Source organism: Larimichthys crocea, chromosome III (genome assembly GCF_000972845.2).
Source record: "Larimichthys crocea isolate SSNF chromosome III, L_crocea_2.0, whole genome shotgun sequence".
NCBI lineage: Eukaryota > Metazoa > Chordata > Actinopteri > Sciaenidae > Larimichthys > Larimichthys crocea.
The window spans coordinates 10,605,018-10,624,311 of record NC_040013.1 but is presented as its reverse complement, the minus strand read 5'-3'; the positions used below and the strand labels follow the sequence as shown (position 1 = coordinate 10,624,311).

The window sequence follows — 19,294 nt, the reverse complement described above, 5'->3', positions numbered from 1 at the left end:
TCTGTAACATCAGGCGTAGTTCATCAGAGCTTACTGTAGGTTATAGAGGGACATTGAGATATGGCTGATAGAAAATAGAGGCTGAGGAGGGATTTGCTCACCTACCCGACATACCTGAGAGAGAGTAAACAGATAAGTTTGGATATCTATCACCTTATACCTGCCTGTGCCGCATTACTGCACACATCTGAAGTCAGCTATACAACGTTGTGTGCATTATTACTGCATTATTGAAGGCAGGATTCCACTGCACTGCACATCTGCTGTGGATAGGGATGATTGTGGGTATTGGCAAGAGGGTGAAAGAGGGTGTTTTGCGTATATTTAGGTGTGAGGGACAGAACAGGGCTTGGGAACAGGTATCTAAGGCAGAAAAGACAAGCAAAAGAGTGCAAGTGGCTCAAAGAACAAGTGAAAACTATGTCTGAGGTCAGGGGCAGCTTATGAAACCGCAGGAGATGGCACATACTGGGCATAGTTAGAAGTTGTTAGAGTTGGTATTTGATATTATCACATTGGAACTGACAGAGAGACCGTCTCCCAGTGGAGGAGTATAAGGGGAGGTTTGTGTGTGTGAGTGTTTTTGAGGAGGATTGATCTTTAAGACCTGGATGGTGCCACAGTTGCTCATACAGCAGCTCTGTAGTCCACAGATGCACACATGGCAAAACATTTGAGTTTGTCAATAGAGGACTTGCTATAAAGAGGACTACCTGTTGTGCCTAGGGAATGTGAAAAAACACTTCTCAGTATGTTGTGGGCTCACTCCATCATCTCATCCAATAATGGATTTGGGTTGTGGACCATCTGCTGTTCCATCAAAACATTATTCCTGGTGATAGTCGTCGCTCCTTGTATCCAGCCTCTGCGGCTGGCTGCCTGAGTGTGTGGATGCTGTAAATCTGGCCAGCTCATTAGCACTGACAGAGGGAATGCTAGCAGCCCACCTGCTACCCTTCACCCTCTTTATGGCTCTACAAATTAAAACGACATTTACACAAACTCTCTCCCTTGCTCCCCCTACTGCACTGCTCACCTTGCCACTCACATTGCTTCATCTGCTCACTGCTGACACGCTCCTTCTTATTCTGATGCACATTGTGTTGTTTCCTCTTGGCATGTGTCAGTCTATTTGGTATTTGGTGTCTTTGCCTAAATTAAATCTCATCATTTTATTCTTAACCTCTTCTCTACCGTTACTACTCTCTCATCTTTCAGCCTCTCTCATATTTTTCTCTATGTAATAAAGTTCAGCAGCACTATCTAGTAGTGCTGTTGGTACTCTAACCCCCAGTTACTCTGGCACGTCCAGTGAGTGACAGTATGATCGAATGATGTCGCAGTATGTTTGCCTTGCCTGCTGGGAGGTCAGTTAAGGCCCCAGAGGTAATGAGGCCATAAAAATGCAGGTAACTAAAGTTTCGGAAAAACAAGATAAGGTGAAGAAAGGGGCAGAGGAAGGGGAAACAGGGCACAGGGAGGACGAAACTGTCTTCAGAATGAAGTTCCTAAAAGGTGGAAGGTTTTAATGAATTTAACTGTGGGCTGCATTGTTATCCATAAACAATTTGCTGTCCCATCTATCATTATTATTATCATTATTAATATTATTATTGTTATTATTCATTTATTGAGATTTGTACAAAAAAAAACCTGCATTAGTCTCACACTGTGCTCATATGTTCAAGCTTTCCATATTTTATTTATGTTATGTCTCATTGCTACAGGCTTCAGCTGCCAGTGAATTAGACCCACGGCTGTGTCCAGTGTTTTAAGGAACCTGATCTATTACCACATCCCATTGCCTCAAATAGAAAAGCTTAAATTTTGTAAGCACTAGGAGGCCAAGACTGACATAAGCAGTAATTCATTGAGTGATCCAAGGGAACGAACAATATGTGAGCGACTGAGGGTCAACCACAGCTCTGTTTAATGGCTTTCCGGAGGCTAAACTGAAGCTTAGTGTTCGCAGTGCTTGGAAAATCAGTATGTGGACTATAAGTGAGTCCCACACAACTCAGTAGTGGTTGCACTGGCCTGAGAGAACCTTTGTGGGTGGTCTAAACAGCCTAGTCTAAACAGTCCTCCTTTCTTCCATTTATTTGCCTGACTTTATGGATTGAGGAGAGAAAAAGCCAGTGGCTTTGAAGATTTGGTGAAGACTCAGAAAGGGGTATGTGCTCAATATCAGCACAACAAGTTATGTGGATGTGTGCGTGTTTGCGTGTGTGGATTTCAGCCCCTGTTTGAAGTCCTCTTCTCCACTCTGGCAATTACTTCTATCAAGGATTAGATGAGGGAGAGGGCAAAGAGGAGAGAGAAAGATGGAAAGAAACGAGAGAGAAGGGAGGTAGCAGATTCAGAGAGAGGACACAGAAGGGAGAGAAACAGAGAGAGGAGAAAAGAGATTGAGGTCTCCACTGCAGTGAGTGTTTTGCTACCCTATCAGGAAGGCAGTGCACACTCTCTAAACATGAGCTAGAGGACAACTCCTGAAATCTTGAGAAGATCACAGGTTCAGCAAAACACAGCTATTTCCAGGGCAGCACAGACCAAAAAGCACTATGAATAGTTGATTATCACCATAAGGTGGATGTAGCCACCATGCAGTTACAACTGTTACAAGAGAGAAAACATTGAGGTGAATTGCACGTTTTCTTACCTTTTCCTTAAAGAGAAGGAAACCTGTGCTGGCCAAAACATTTTTTGCAGGCACCATTTTTTTGATGTTCATAACACAACAAATAAGATAGCAACTGTCCTGCAAAGATTTTCATAAATACATTTCTATTGTATTCAAATCTTCTGCAGAAAGAAGTCTGTTTAATAAAAGTGCATATAATCTCTGCTTTAGATCTTATTTTACTACTACCTTAGGTGCAATATGTAAATAAGTTATATGACTTTCTGTCAGCCTTACCTCTGGGATATGGACGGTGTAAGGCTGCCCATGGAAGATTGGTGCATTATCATTCACGTCCCCAATCTGGATGTTTACTGTGTCTTTGACCACCTGAGGGATGAAACACCTTGGTAAAATTGTTCCAAAGCCTCCTCCACACATTACTTGTCAGAAAACTGTAGTCACTGAAAATATGTATTAGCCGCACCAAACCAAGATTCAGAGTGAAAGAAAGCAGGACAAGTGTGTGATAGATTACCCGCAGGGGAGAGTAGGTTTAAACGTCAGTGTGTTTTAGCAACTAAACTGCGTTGAGTGAGACAGGTGTCAGAATGATTACATGTGAGAAAGGAAGAAATAAGGGTGAGAATGAAAGCGAGAGACTGGTGAAAGGGAGACAGATTGAGAGAGAAAGTCTCTATGTGACATGTGGTCAGGCTATATGCAGGTGTCAGTGTGTGACAGGAGGTGTCATAACTGTGATCGCAGTACAAATCTCTCTCTTACCTCTTGAATGTCACTCACGTAGAACTCGACCTGCATCTCTGACTTGGTCTGGTGGAGACAGAAAAAGACATCAGCACAAACTTTGCATAGACATGAAGTGCAAAAGAGCAGTGCAGAAAAGCATAACAAGACATAGAAATGGCACTGTCTCACAACCCTTTCTTTTTCATCTCTGCTACTGAAGAGTATTGCACTTTTCACTGCTCTTTCATCATTTGATTATTTACATTCCATCTCCTATTTTCAAAATTGTCCTATGTATCACTTTGTGTATATAGTGCATTTGCTTTAATAATGTGTAAGTGAGTATGCAGCAGTTTGTTAGTATGTGTGTTTGTTTGCTGTTCGTACCTCACGGTCGAGCTGCTGTCGGAGCCAGACCACACCAGTGTCTTTGTTCACAGAGAAATACCTCATGGCCTCTTCTCCTGAAACTCCATACATGAGGGGTTCACTCTCAGGATCTGTTGCCTTCAGCTGGGCCACTGATGAACCTGCCAGACAGAGAGTCAAAGGTCAGAGGTCCCATCAGGTCAAAGGTCAGTACGTCTACAAGATTTGATCGTTTTTTAACTTTGTAATTGCAAATACAATAATTCAATATTTTCCCTAGATGTCCTATTACAGGATAAGTTAAAATAGTATAAAACAATATTTCATATCCTATCCTACATTACCTGTTGTATACCTGTTACCTGTCTGAATGCCAGTGTTCTCATTTAAATGTGTCTCATGTAAAAGTGTCATTTAAGTGAAAATGAACTAAATACACATAAAAAAGGAAACAACTTGAACTGTAGGATCAGACTGATGCTCCTCTAAAAAGTAGTAAAGTCATCTGAATTTTTATGTTAAGGATAAAGATGGCATAGCAACAGACACACACAGACACACACACACACACACACAAGTATGTGGTGTAAGGGTAGAAGAGCAATGGGTTTTTAATTGGAGCTGTAGTGGTTCACAGGCTTCATTCATCACAGACACCACAGCTCAGACAGGCTGGCTAATCAAACCCAGAGGTGGAGCGCAATCAGGCTGGCTAATCCACCATGCTGGACAGCTGGGTCAAGGAGCGCATGGCTGAGGTAGGAAGGACATGGAGGACAGCATTGGGACCCCTTGACTCAGAGGGACAAGGCTCGTTCTATCATAAAGGACTGAAGGGGAGGGCATGCTGATATCAGTCACACCCGGTGGATATGAATATGTATAATGTTCTTGACATACTGTTATAACTGGACAGAAACAGAAATGGGGACCTTAAGTAGGACCTAGACACTGTCCATGGTGCTGAACAACTCTTACTAAGTAAATATCTTTACTTGCCCCAACACCAAAGCAACTTGGTCATACCCTCATTCTCTCATGTTACATTGATTTGCACAGTGAACCCAGATCTCAGTAACAAGTCCTTCCTCACTGAGGTTCAAAGGTGTATTGTCTTGGTGTAATGTTGTTTGTGCATTTACGCTGTGATCCATGTGGGGATAGACTTCAGCTCCACTGTTCACACAATACAGAATGTTGAATCAATGGAAGAGGTTACTGAACATGAGTGCATGGATGGGAGAGAAAATACAGTTGATACACACATGCAGTGAGCTGTACACGCACGCACACACACACTTCCTCTCTCCCGTCTCTGCAGGTACTCCGTCAGACAATAGAGGTGAAGCCAAACTAAATCAAGCCTGTCACTTGCACACCAAAATGCTTAACACAACGACCAATTAGGCTTCACAATCACACACCCCTCTCGTTTTATTAATACACCCCATTTTCCTATGAAAGGGTGGCAAAAATGACTAATTAATATAACGATTTATGAACCCCTCTCATTGCGTCTAATGAGATTTATGCAAATTCAGCTGCTTTCAATATGAGTTATAATTTGGTTGAAGACGGTGCAAATTAAGCATTTTACCTCATAGTCATCAATAATAACGAATTTTTTTCCCCTCCTTGCAGCCCTCTCGACTGTGGAGGAATTGTCTGCTCCATGTGGGTAGACATACACTTGAGTGAAGGATAACAAATGAATGATAACAAATCATTTGAGACCAAGACTATATATGAGAGTCACAGTCTTGTGGAAGATTAACTCCTACTCTGGAAAAAAAGAAGCAAACTAGGACCAGCCCATTAAACATATAGGTTAGATTCTCTGCTCAGATTAAGAATGGAGAGCAGGCACATGTGCTGAGCTAGAGGCTAGAATATTTCCATATCTACTCAGTGTGCAGTTATATATATTTAGATAAAGATTTGGTACTGCGCTAAATTTATCAATTTGCTCTAATGTCTCTTCATTTTTTCAGATTGTGCTTGACTGTATTTATCGCTCTTCAAGGTTGCCCGAAGTAATAAAATAGATGTGATAAATAAATAAAAAATTAGAATTATAACTTTGCCCTTAAGGATGGAGATATGGAAAAACTTGACATTTCTGTTAGTAGCGACAATATCTTAGTTTGTTCCCTAATTTATAATGTAGTGGTGGTAGAGTGGGTCGTCCAGTAAAAGGAACATAAGCATTTGATCCCTGGCTCCTCCAGTCTGCATGTCAAAGTGTCCATGGGCAAGATACTAAAATACCCCAAATTGATCCCAAAGGGCTGGCCATTGGTGTGTGTGTGTGTGTGTGTGTGTGTATAGCTAGGATTATTTAATTTCTAACGAGCGGTTGGCACCTTACATGGTAAGCTCTACTGTCAGTGTATGAATGTGACATGTGAATGTGAAGTATAAAACGCTTCAAGTGGTTGGAAGACTAGAAAGGCACTACATAAGCTCCAATAACAGTAACATTTACCATTACCATTTTTTGAATATCTACAGTATAGTGTAAAAATATGCTGTGGTAGAAGAGAAGGGAGTTTGACTCCTCAGCTGCATTATGAAATTTGAATGACATTATAAAAATCTGGATTTGAATCTGGTTTGCACTTTGCAGCAGTTCAGTTTTGGGTCAAATTAAATAAAAATCCACAATGGTTTGTAGGGACCTAATTTTCTTTTAGTACCAAACAAAATTATTCACATTTCCACATTTGTGTGCTTGCCTAAGTTTTTTTGACTGTATTTGCATACAAATGCAGCCTGTACAATTGCAGACGCATTCTTGACAAACTTTTGCATATCTGATTGGAGTAAATAGACTTATAATGGCTGAAGAACATCTGCAATTTTGTTGTTTCTTAGTGGGATTGATCTGCTGTTATTTTAATCTTGAGTCGATTTTAGTTTTATATTTTTGGTTTAGAGAAGATTTATGATAAAAAGTAACCTAAGGGCATAAAGTCAAGTTTGGTTAGATCACTGTTGTAAGCAAAATATTCTTATAGTGTGCGTGGAGGGGTATAGTGTAGGTATTCTTCTGGTGCTTATCTGTAACACTGTGGCACCAAGCCCTTTCCCTGACAAATGATGCCATTTAGCAGCAAGTGATGCCGGTATTACTGTTATGAATGATACAGTGCACATTAACATTGCCCCTCCCCTTCTCCTATACTCTGCAACACTGCTCTCATGACAAGAGCGATGGGCTGGGGGATTCATCTCTCTACCTCAGCTTTCTCTCTCCTATTGTCCTCTGAACCTCTCACTCTCTCTGCAAACTCAAATACTAAAATTTTCCTTCTGTATTCAGGCAGTGAGGTCAAACCAGAACAACAAAAGCAGAGCTAAATTCAACAATCCATCTAAGGCCGAACCAGAACACTACTGACCTGGTAGATTTAGAGATACGTGTCCTCGTGTGTGTTAACACAGAAGTGAGAGAAAGCCACAAGACTCACTTTGTGATAGGCAGGATACCAGAATACATTACATACAGTTTTATTTAAACTTTTAAAATCACAGATTCAAGATCTGCTTTGCAAATATTTCAAAATTAATTGAATGTATGTAAAAGATTACATGAGTAAATTACTAATTACTACTTGTGTGGCTCTAATAATATAAATAAATAAATGTGATATTGTGAAATATTTATGTATGAAATATTTCACTGGAAGAAGCAAATATAGAATACATGCATATGTGGTTTTATTAAAGTGGCTTAACTTTGAAGCTACCTCTGGGGAAATTCCAAATACTGGAAGCATTTAGGTTGAAATGGTTAGAACTGGAGAGCGGAGAATTGGTGAGTTGAAAGTGTGAAACATGCTCAATAAAAGGAAGCAAACCGGAATTAATAAATTAAAAAGAAAAAGAAATAACGGGAAAAGAGGAAGGTGCAGAGGAGATGAGGTCCGTTGAAGAGAGTAACAAATAAACTCTTACAGTACCATACCTCTCCCAAAGTTACAGTAAGACTTCTGCATTAAGACAAAGCATCGCTGCTTCACTGTGGCAGGGCTGAAAAACTCTGCCATAAAACAAACAAAATGACAAAAACTGGAGAGGCATGAGACTGAAAGTGGAGGAGGGGAGAAGAAAAGTAGGAAGACTTGCTAACTTATACACAGCAGCAGCCACATGTTTTACTCAGCCCAACCTTTTAGGAAAGGCAAGGGGGCCAATGGGGGCGCTAAATCAGTCGCTGGAGAACATCAATCCCTGCTGGATCAATAGGAGTCGCGCGTGTTAGACAGGGACTAGGCTCAGTCCTGCCCTGGGGCTTCAGACTTGTGAAAGAAAAGGGGCTATAGGCCAAAGCCCTGTTTATTATGTTGGTGACATCTCGAGACCTCTCGTTCATCTGAGCGCTGATTCAGTGGGACAGGCACTGTCAGGACAGCAATTTCAGGCATGTTGTGAATTATAGCTCGGAATTTTATGGTGCACAAAGGCTCAATGGGTATATGGGCAATGTTCAGAACGCTAGCTACCAAATCAGCTAAAAACCAAAGAAAAGATGAAACTACCTCAAGACAAAGTGGAAGCATGACAGACTGTGGCAGGGCAGGGAGAATCTTGAGCTTTACCTGCTTTGTATGAATACTTGATGAATTGTCTTGAGGCAAGTGAACCTCAGGGTTGAAGTCATACAATCAGTAGGCTGATGAGTCAGTATGATGCCACTCATGTTACCACACCATCTATCCACTGACAAAGAGAGCCTTCAAACATCAGCAACAACGAGGTGAAGCCACACTGCCTCACGTCAATCACTCGCATCAAGAATTCACACAGGCAAATACAGTACTGTTTTCAGCTTACTGGCAGCATGAGCTCATTCCACACAGAGTCTGTATTTTGTGTCCTACTTTATAGTGCAGCATTTGCCACTCTATAGATTACCATGTGAAGAGAAGCAGTTATGGAAAGCCTTTACATCTGTCACATAGATCAGTTGTGATTATGAGATTACTGACTAAGCCACAATATTGCACATCAGATCCATCAGGTCTGAGATAAGAGAAAGCACGCACAACCATGTCAACTGACTGTGTGCCATTATAACAAAATTGGCCTTTTTGCAAGACACTGTTGTGAGTTTGTGTTGGCATCTGTTTGAATCTCTGCATTGAGAGATCTACAGTCATAAGATGGTAGTGAATGAGGCACACTCATGCAGAAATACCACTTCACTTTAGTTAAAATGAGAAACAACAATATAGCTGTTAACTGTGGTCATTACTGTGCAAACACCAAAATATGAACACTGCATTTAACCAGCTGTTAAAAACAGAAGAGGGTATGAACTCTACATGGCCATTTATGACTGAGCAGGGGAACTATACGCTGCACCTCTAAGCCAAAGCCCAAATCTGCTCATATAAAGAAGGCAATTTATGTTGGTGAGGTCTTGTTTCAGGCTCATCCTTTTAAGAGACCTCTTGGGGGAACATGCATTACCTTGCACCCTCACCTCCAGTCAAACACATGAAAAAATAAAGTCTTCTTTTCCTTCAGAAATGAGATGGAAATGAGCTGAAATTAACCCATCGCCGCTTTCTCTGCCTGTGGTGCTGTATGCTGCATTAATGTCTCGAGATTCAGACTCCTTCTGGGAAACCAGTTGGACGTAGAAATAAACTAAGCAAATCTCCCTGGAAAGACAATAGAGTGGTGGCCGGAAACTGAGTGTTTGGACCTCTATTTCCATACAAAGAGAGGCGTATATGTTCAGGGGGCATCTTTAATAGTGGAAAAGAGGATGCATGCCGATAGTTTATTTCCTTGTAGGATGAAGACAGCTATGGAGAGTGACAGTAAAGCCTTTTCCCTAGGGAAGTCAATTAGACAGCTAGCAATAAAAAAGATGGAAAGAAAGAAAAAGCTCACTGATTATGTTTGCAAGCCTTTGCGCCACAAGTAAACAAATGCAGCACATTCTTGATACAACTGCTGCAGATGAGAACAATTTACATATTAAATAATGGGTATGAATTACAACTGGAGTTTTTCAAACGGAGGTTAGATTTGTCTGTTAGGAAAAGCTAATTTATCAAACAGGAATCCTTACATTTTAATAGCTCCTTTGAAACGAGACATTTACCAAATTCTATCTCATTTTCCTCTCATTTACTCTTTCTCCATTTTTCACTGACCTTCTCTTCTTTGTGTGTGCAAGTTTGTGCGTGTGTGCCACATCAATAACAGTGATGGGGAAGAGAGCCAAAGACAAATAGTGCCGGGAGTCTGGCTTTAAGTGACTCCTGTGTTTCAACAACACACACCACGAGAGTCCTTGGGAGGCTGTGTATTAATCCAATAGATTTATGACTAAATCTGTCACGGATGGGAGGAGAACACCCGCTGCCTTTCCTTTAGCCATTCCTGAGAGAAATACACATCTCCTTGACCACACATCCTAAATATGTAGGCGTATACACAGCTTAAGTGAACACACTGTATATACAGGTAAACACAGATAGAAACACACTTGTGGTCACATGAGAATAGACAAATATTTTCGGAAGGTCATCTGGCATAAATGTTAACCATTTTGGAGGAAGGATAAGGATAAGCAATTTTTTGTTACTATGAGTATAAGATAGTATAGTTACCAAAATCTACTATAAGTGTACAAGGCTGCCTTCTATAGAAACTAGTATATACAGTAGCTCATCGTACAACTTAAAAAGCCCAAACTGAAGGAGCAAAATGTTGAAAATAAATGGTTTAAGTATCTATAGCTAAACTGTAGTTTAACTTTGAGGGAAAGGAGGCATCGTGGGATTTCCACAGTAATATACTGGATTCTGCATGGCAGCAGAATATATATGCTAAATATTTTTACCTTTTACCTTAGGTAAATGTATCATTTGAAAGCAAAACATTTCACATAAAATAAGACTATTAGGAACTTATGGAACTATTGCAGAATAAGTAGTTTATAGTTTCTGCAGATTTTGTCATCAGGAAGTATTTGAAGTTGATTCTGCTGTCAAGATATGAATCATTCATTCATGAGAGTGTCGAAAATGAACTGAGAAAGACAAGCTGTATGTCCAGGATTGGCTTTCTAATACACCAAATGGTGAAATGATGAAAACACTGAGTGACAAGGCTGTGACTAACCAATCACAATGCGAAAGTCGGAGGACAGTGAAGGACATTAGTGGACAGTCATCCTACGCATTGGTGAGGAGAGGCAGACCTGTCACTGTGAATTCACGCACAGCTCCGTTCACTCTCCCATCAGACAGGAAAGCGCTTTGCTCTTGCTATTTTCTATTCTATCCCATCACAGTCTTGCTGTTCCCCCACTCCCTCTCTTTCATTTTTGTCATCCTCTCGTCACGCTCCGTCCTGCTTGTGGAGGCCAGACAGAGGGGCACAGGCAGTGCTGATAGGAGTGGACAGGTGGCTGGGTGCTACTGAGGCTTCTAGAGTGATGGCTGAGCCAGCCTGGCCTGTCGTTGTCACAAAAGCAAACGCCCACCCCAAACACACATGCATCCACCCCAAACTGCACCACTCCTGCCAACATGCCAAAATGTCCATCAACACTGACACTTCTTAACGCCTGCCCAATTCTCTCTTTTTCCTTTGTCTTGCTCTTTTCATCCAGTTTTTCCGCTCACCTCGGTTTTTAATCCTGTTCTTATTCTGTTATTTGCCTCGCTCTCTTTTGCCCTCCCTTTACTCCCTCTCTCCTCCACTAGCCCTCTCCTGACCTCACCACTGCTGGCTATTACCTGAGAGTGAGCTAAATCATGGCCGGGTAATGGAACATGCCACCTTCATTGTGAAGCCACGCACACATAAACACACTCACACCGAAACAAAAGCCTTTCACTTTTGGCCTTTACCCTTTTTTCTACTGTTTACATGTTTATCATTTTGCCCGTGTGTTACTGAAATATAAGGCTGATGTTGTTTCTGTCACCTCTGTAGATGTAGATGGGGATGTTGGCGAATGGCAGGAGCTGGGGTCAAGAATGAAGCTGTGGCAACTCAGACTTGACCTCCAGCACTGGCTGTCATTGGAAGGCACAGTTTGGAGTATTGGCTCAGAAAACAAGGGCTCAATTCCTTGACAAATATAGCAATAACATATATCTGACAGCCTAGAGATTCAGCAGTGGTTTCCTTGTTTTGGCCAAAAAAGGTCCAAAATAATATATAAAATAAATAATAATAAAAAAAGTTAATGTGACTATATATTCCGATTTATCTTGTATTTAAGTGTTTGTCAGTATATTGTCAAGCATGTATTTATTGTTTGTCAGATCAACCTCTTGTCAGCTACTAGGAGGTTACATTAAAATAAATTCAATAGCCCACAGAGCTTTTAAAGCACAGTCATATTTGAAAATTAATTAAACATTAGCCGCACTACTCAAGCATTGGCTCCATGAAGAGTACAATTTCATTTTCAATAATATTACAGCGCCCAATCAGAGAAAAGTTGTAACAAGTGCGAAGACACAAATATATTAGCCACAGATTATAGCTACAGAGGCCATTTTAATGTATCTATAAAACAAAAACAAAGTGCTGACTAGTCTGTACACTGAAAGAGCAGTAAGAGAAATTAGTATCTTGCATTTGGAGAAACATAAAACATTAATGCAATAGAAGAAAAGTGTGGAAATGACCTACAATGTGTCCTAGTTTGTTCTATTTAGGTGTAAACCAGCAGGTACAATATAACGCCCTGTTACTGGCACATACTGATATTTGTTCCAGCTGTGTTTGACGAGGCAAAATGTCCACTGTGAGAAACATCGACACTGCATGTGATCATTCCAGGGCACCATTTAAGCACGCTACACTAAAAATTTACAACCGCTAGTTCTCAGCATGATGTGCTCATTGTGCCTAATAGTAACAATAGTTGTGCTTGTCACCATACGCTAATGAATTGAAAACAGATTACCATTTATAGTTACGAGAGCTATTTTATAACTTATGAGTTTATCTGACTTGAAATCATGTCACTTGAAATCTTGACTACTGAGAATTCACGGAGCTCACTGGATTTTGTGCTGAATTTTTCCAAATTTTTCTGTTGGTAGCTGACTGATTTAACAAACACTGTGAGGAGCATAGAATGAAATATCTTGTCAAGGGACTACTTCTGCAGTAAAAATGGCTCAAATAGCAATGTCAAGATCAGGACTACTTGTGTAGTTATTTCTGTTAGCAGCTAGACTATGCTAAATTTGCATGATTGCACTCAAAGTATTTATTTTTTTTTTAAATATGACCCTCATTGTTATTTTCTGTGTTGTTCTATTCTGATTGACTGATTGATAGCACATAACAAAATAACAGTAACAAAATAAAGTGACCAGAATATGCAGGGAGGCCAAAAGCCCTTCAGCTTATCAAAGCTCTCTCCTAGTTTTGTTAGAACAATCAAATAAAAATAAACTCAACTGAATACAATTTTGAATACATGCAATTAGTTTTAGATAGTTTGTGCAAATAACCTTTCTACCATAAAATAACAGATTTTAAATTATTTTGATGACACTGACATATAGTGTACTTACACCAACTATTTAACTCGTTATTATTTTTATCTAATTATTTAATCTACTTTCATAGATTAATTTTAGTTATAATAATCGTAGTAGAACAAACAAATAGTTCAAGGAATAAAATGAAAAGTAAACGTTAACAAAACATTAGTTTTAGGATTATCTAAAAGTTTTTCAGTTGTTTTTTTACACACTGATGGGGACTGACTGGAAGCTGAAGCTCCATGTGTTATAGGCAAGACACTGGTCGGCTTTGATTTATTTAGATTGACAAGGAAAATCCTGTTGCAGCAGCAGTAACTTCTCAAGTAGCAGATGTTGCAGCTTTAAACAGCACAGGAATGGCTCATACACCATTGGGTGGGGGGTCATGATATACCAATTTTAACGATAAACAGAATATATAAAAATATTGATAGTGTGTTTATAATACACATCATAATAATCATCATTGTGTAGAATATCCTCTGGCCACTGACAAGTTGATGTAGTATCAATACTACCTAATTTCACATTTCCTTCTTATAGATAACTTAGTGATGACATGCAGGCTTGGTGATCTTCAGTGGAACATATCTGTAATAGTTTTTTCTCACCAGTCCATATGGTGTAACAGTTTTATAATTGCACTGTGCTTCCAGATGCCACACTAGCATGTCTGATCCTGGTCTGGTCCTGCTCAGCTCAGTATAACTGACTGACTGGCCAGGTTAGGCCAAGGCCCGCTGGACTTTATCTATATACACTAGAGCATCTCTATCTTCCTCATCTCCTTCTCACCCTCTTATGCCCATCTGCTGTGAAGCCCCTCTTACCCTCATCTTCCCCTCTGCCAGTACCTATTCCCATCTCTCTATGTGTGCATCCCATCCACTTATACAGTTTTTGCCAGCTCCCATCAGTTTATCTTACTTCTTTCCTTGCGTCCAACCAACTGTCTTTCAACCCCTGCTTCTCTTCCTCCTACCTTTTATACCTTGTTCCTTTTATTTCTCCCTCCCCATCTCTCTCTTACTATTCCTCATTCCATCTCCTTCAGGGTTTTTTGCATTGTCACATTACTATAGCATCATCATTGCCATTCTGCCATTATCCTCGCAGAGAGGAAGACAAAGATGAGGGGGGGATGTACATAGGATGGTGGTGGTGAGGTGCTGGAGGGAGGTCACTGTCCAAAAAGCTCAGCTCAAGAATGTGCTCCAGCTGACCAGCAGAGGACTGCAATGCAGACAAGCCAGAGTCTAAAGCGTGTGTGTGTGTGTCTGTGTGTGCCTGTGTGTCTGTGGTGTATGTGTGTGAGTGAGTGAGTGAGTGAGTGAGTGAGTGAGAGAGAGACAGAGAGACAGAGGAGAGAGAAGGTGAGTGAGTTAAGTGAGTGGTTGGTGTGTGTGTCTAAATGTGTGTGTGTCCAGATTGTTTGCTGCCTAAATCTGATGTCCGGCTGCTGCCAGTACAGCTTTTTTCATCCCGTAACACGCCACACTTGTTTTATGGATTATAAATGAACTCATTATCTGTAGCGCTCATTAGCTTCAGGTCCTAATTAGCCAAAATTAATATTGTTTCCTGACAAAGACATTGGCACTGGCAAACTGGCAATTGACCTCCTTGGTCAATCTGGAGAGAGGGACAGAGTGATGAGCATAAAAGCGTAAAAAACAGGGGAGGTGAGTAGCTGGGCAATGACAGCTGCTCCGGTTGATCAACTTTGGATATCTCTCTCTCTCTCTCTCTCCTCTCTCCTCATCTTCTCGCTCTCGCTCTCTCTCTCATCTCTCTCTCGCTATCTCGCCTCTCCTCTCTCTCGTTAAGTGTGTGAGTTTGTGTGGGCGTGAACTCAGGCTTCAGTGGAAAATGAATATCTAGAAAAAACACAGCATCTCACACACAGACAGCAGAAAAGCCAGGGATTTGTTCGCAACTGGCACTTCTCACTAGAGACAAACTGCCACACAGAGAAACAAATGGGAGAGAGAAAGAGACAAAGAACAAGAATGTGTGCTCGGCAGAGAGAGAGAGAAAGAGAGGCAGACAGACAAGCCTGCCTTTCCTAAAAAAAGGACCCATGCTTCTAAGGAGGTCTGTTAAATGTCAAACACCTTCTCAGGTGTGAGATAAAGAATTCAATTATACCCCACTCTCTCCATCCAACACGCACATAAACACATATGACTGTACACACAACAGACAGACATGTCTTATCAGCCTGTCACTGCGCTTACAGCTAACATGCACAGATTTAGAACCATGTACTAACTAGATTTTGATACCTAAAGTATGTGTCAAGCACTAAATTGACATTGTATGTATCTGCACTAAAAAGACTGTAGTTGCATCACCTCACAGTGAATGGTGACATACCGAGAGCATAATGAGTACATAACCAGGGTGAATCAGCCAGTAAACAAAAGCAGATTTGAGCCATAGACTGGTCTATAAATTGGGGGCATAGAGTGCAGGCACCCCACTTGTCAATTAATCCTATCTGGCACCAGCACGCTGGCCTTTATGAGAACAAATGTCAGCTTTCAAGACAAGGACGATATAACCTTTCTTCATAGAATGCACAGCAGCCAACACTGATATTACACTGCAGGCATCTAATATAATTGATCCAGTATGTCATCCTAGGAGTAATTCAAAAGGGTTTAACAAATTTGTCGTTTTGAAACTTAGTCAGGCTCATCGTTGACAATTTACATCCTACCGCCACTTGCTTAAGCACAGGAAAAGAAGGACATATTCAGCTAGTCTGACCACTGCTCTTAAACAAATCAGAAAAAAAAGGTTGCATGTGAGATGAAAAGGTCTGGCATCAACAGGGCTCTGCAAAATATGGTGATTTAAGTGCTCTAAACACAGGTTCCTACTCTCAGCAGGAATTCATATTAAAGTAATATTCAGTACATTATGCACGCCCCAGTAAGATTTTTTTTTTAGCTTTGAAATCATCTCTAGTGGTCTTTCAGACCTGTAACCTTCTGATTTTCAAAGACCATTAGGGGTTTTCCATGACATTTCATTTTCTCTTCATTTTTTCCCTTACCTCTCTACATTCTCTGTAATTGGAAAAGTGGACTTTTTTTGTATGCATAACACTTTCTGAGGAATCAAGACTTGTAACATTACATACTGTATAACAACAATATATTTGAACTCGAGTTCCAAGACTAACTGCCACATACATGTACATTTCTAAAGGGGCACAAACTAACAACAACAGATACACTGACACAAACACACATGCAAGCAACATACACAAACAGACACACATGAGCATTTCCCCTCCTCACTTGTACGGCTTCCCTGCAATGGAGCAGGGAGAGGTGGTCGCTGATGTGAAACATCAATTTCCAGGTTAGCTGCTCTGCGTGGCTCAGGCAGGTATCAGCCGTGACCCACCTGGGCCAGATAAGCAGCTGCAAGAAGCTGATCTGCCACCCAGCAATGCACCTCTCAGTACTGGAGAATGAATGGAGTAATGTGTGCACACACACACACACACACACACACACATAAACATAAGTAAACAAATACTAAAACCTGAAACAATGAATTAACTAAAAGTGGGAAAACAGCAATAGGAAAACGTCCACGTTACATTTCCAATTAATGCTGTCATGTTGGAAATCACCAATTTCTCTAAATGAGGGGAAAAATATACATCCCTGCATAAAAAGCCACATATGCAATTCATAAGCACTGCTCAGGTAGAGGGTTCACCCTCTTGATACTTTGATCATTAGACTTGCTGGGAATGCTGGGATTAAACTGGATTCAAACCTGAGGCATTTCAGATAGGAGTTCAACACACAAATAAACACAACATGTAAACAAACTGAACCCTGTGACGATGCTGATAATTTCGGGAAAAGAGAGAAAAAAGATAACTAGGAATATCACAAATATCTCCAATAAATATGGTAATGTCTTTGATGATTCTGCATGTCTGATTTCTCTCTCACACATACAAACACCAGAGCAATTATGGTCTTGCCCAGTGACACAGGATAGTTTGTCTAAATTCTACACACTAAAGCTAGTGAGCCCAACCTCAGCTGATCAGGTAATTTAACCACTGCCACCATCACAGTGATGCCTGTCAGCTCAGTGCTGGGTGCCTTGGCAGTGCAGTTCAACCTGTGTCGCGCCACATTCCCACAGACAATTTCAATTAACTTTTACAAGCCAGAGAAATATCTCTCTCACTCACACACTCACACGTGCGTGCACATACGCCTGCACACACACACACACACACACACAGCCTGCAGCTATTCAACATGCTTTCCCCATCTTTGTCGCTGTCTTTCTGTATCCTCACTTTCTGTAGCCTCATAACACAGGAGAACTTGAATAGAATAGCACAGAAACAGTATGTCTTTCTCAAGGAGATCGAGAGAGATCACTATCTAAGATAGCATCTTTGAAGAAACACTAAACGAGGCTTACACAAGCTGTTGGTCTCTGCAGGTGAAACTGAAGACCATGCTGAACACTGATATATCATGTCCTCAAGGTGTGGTTTTAAAGATGGACCTACAATGACTACGAGCACTCATAAATGAGTGATGTGAGTTTTACTCTTTGTCTGACCTGCAATTCACACCGAGGTGACACGTCAGAGGCATGTATACAGCACTTAAGTGTTCATTTGTAACCCATGCTTAATCCAATCTCTCCCAGGTGTTTGAGCAGTAAACATTTACTTTACCTCCACTATACAAATTATTTAAATGTGTATAGTGAAAAAGGAAGCATGAGTCTTGATTAATTCTTATCTAAATATAGATATAAAAGTTATAAAGGTTTAAAACACTTAAGATCTGTGTGATTTTAATGACTACCAAAACAGCAAAACCAAAGACTTAATGTGTAAAAAAAAAAGGTGAAGGTTTATCAAGACTTAGTGTCTAGAGTCCATATGTAAAACGTATACTAAAAAAAAAAGATTATTATTATTATTTCTTTTTAATCTTTATTTATATATATTTTTAAAAACTTATACATAGGCTTATTTTTACACTTTAGTATTGCTTTTCTTTCAGTTAAGAATCTAAATGCTTTTACGACTAGTTGTCACTATGATTGTAGGTGCATGATGCTCAAAAATCTGTGAACTTCTTGAGCATTTTGGAGTTCTATTGTTTCAACCAAAACCATTATATGAAATACCAGGTGCAGGTTTATCAATTCAATATATCAAAATGTATTGTGTAGTCAAAGAGTTTTTGGGCAACTTATGTAGGTGCAAAGGTTTGCGAACCCTGAGCTCCATTGGTTAAAACAAGCAGTTAAGTAGAATCTGGTGGGACAAGTTGGTGGCTAAATTAACCACTGAAATGGACCAATAGCATCAGAGATGTTTAGGGCTGAAATTATGCATCACTGATTGAAACAGAGATAAAACCAGGTCACTTTAGTCTTACTGGGGTGAACCCATACAGATCAATTATGCAGAGAAGAAGCAAGATCTCAGAGGTCCTCAGGAAGAGGGTAGTGTCATCTCAAAAAGAATTGAGCTTCATCATTCCAACGTGAGGCAGATCCAAATGGAGAGCACTGAAAGACTAATGCCTAGAAGTGGACAACCTTCTAAAACATTAACAAGAGACACAAGAACATTGGTAATGGCAAATATCCTCCAAAGTAGATGTGAGGGGGATGTGAAGGGGTTCACGTACTTTTGCACCCATGAAATCAGATTTTTTCTTAAATCAACCATTTTTTTTGTCCATTATTTGGAATGTCAGTATTGTGAATTGGGGTATAACTTAACATTAAATAAGGATATTTTAGTATTTTTTTACAAATCTGACAATCGCTGTAGGGTTCACAAACTTTAGAGCAGCACTGTATATGATAATTAAACTGAACTTAAACTGACAAACCTAAAAGAAAGCTTGGGTTAAATGGGTTTCAGCTGAGGTTAATGTATAAATTAAACACTTTAACTTGGCCAATGTGCCCCTTTACAAATTTGTAATCATTCTTAGTT

General features: G+C 40.3%; 1 protein-coding gene across 1 annotated transcript in view; it reads right to left on the bottom strand.

The window, feature by feature from the left end:
* Nucleotides 1-19,294, bottom strand: part of cdh23 (cadherin-related 23) — a 149,414-nt gene that overhangs the window by 108,397 nt on the left and 21,723 nt on the right. Inside the window, exons 4-6 of the mRNA XM_027277516.1 lie at nt 3,761-3,903; nt 3,410-3,457; nt 2,921-3,013 (exon numbers count right to left, since the gene is read on the bottom strand). Of these exons, the coding sequence (XP_027133317.1) occupies nt 2,921-3,013; nt 3,410-3,457; nt 3,761-3,903 (284 nt within the window). The remainder of the gene's footprint in view (nt 1-2,920; nt 3,014-3,409; nt 3,458-3,760; nt 3,904-19,294) is intronic.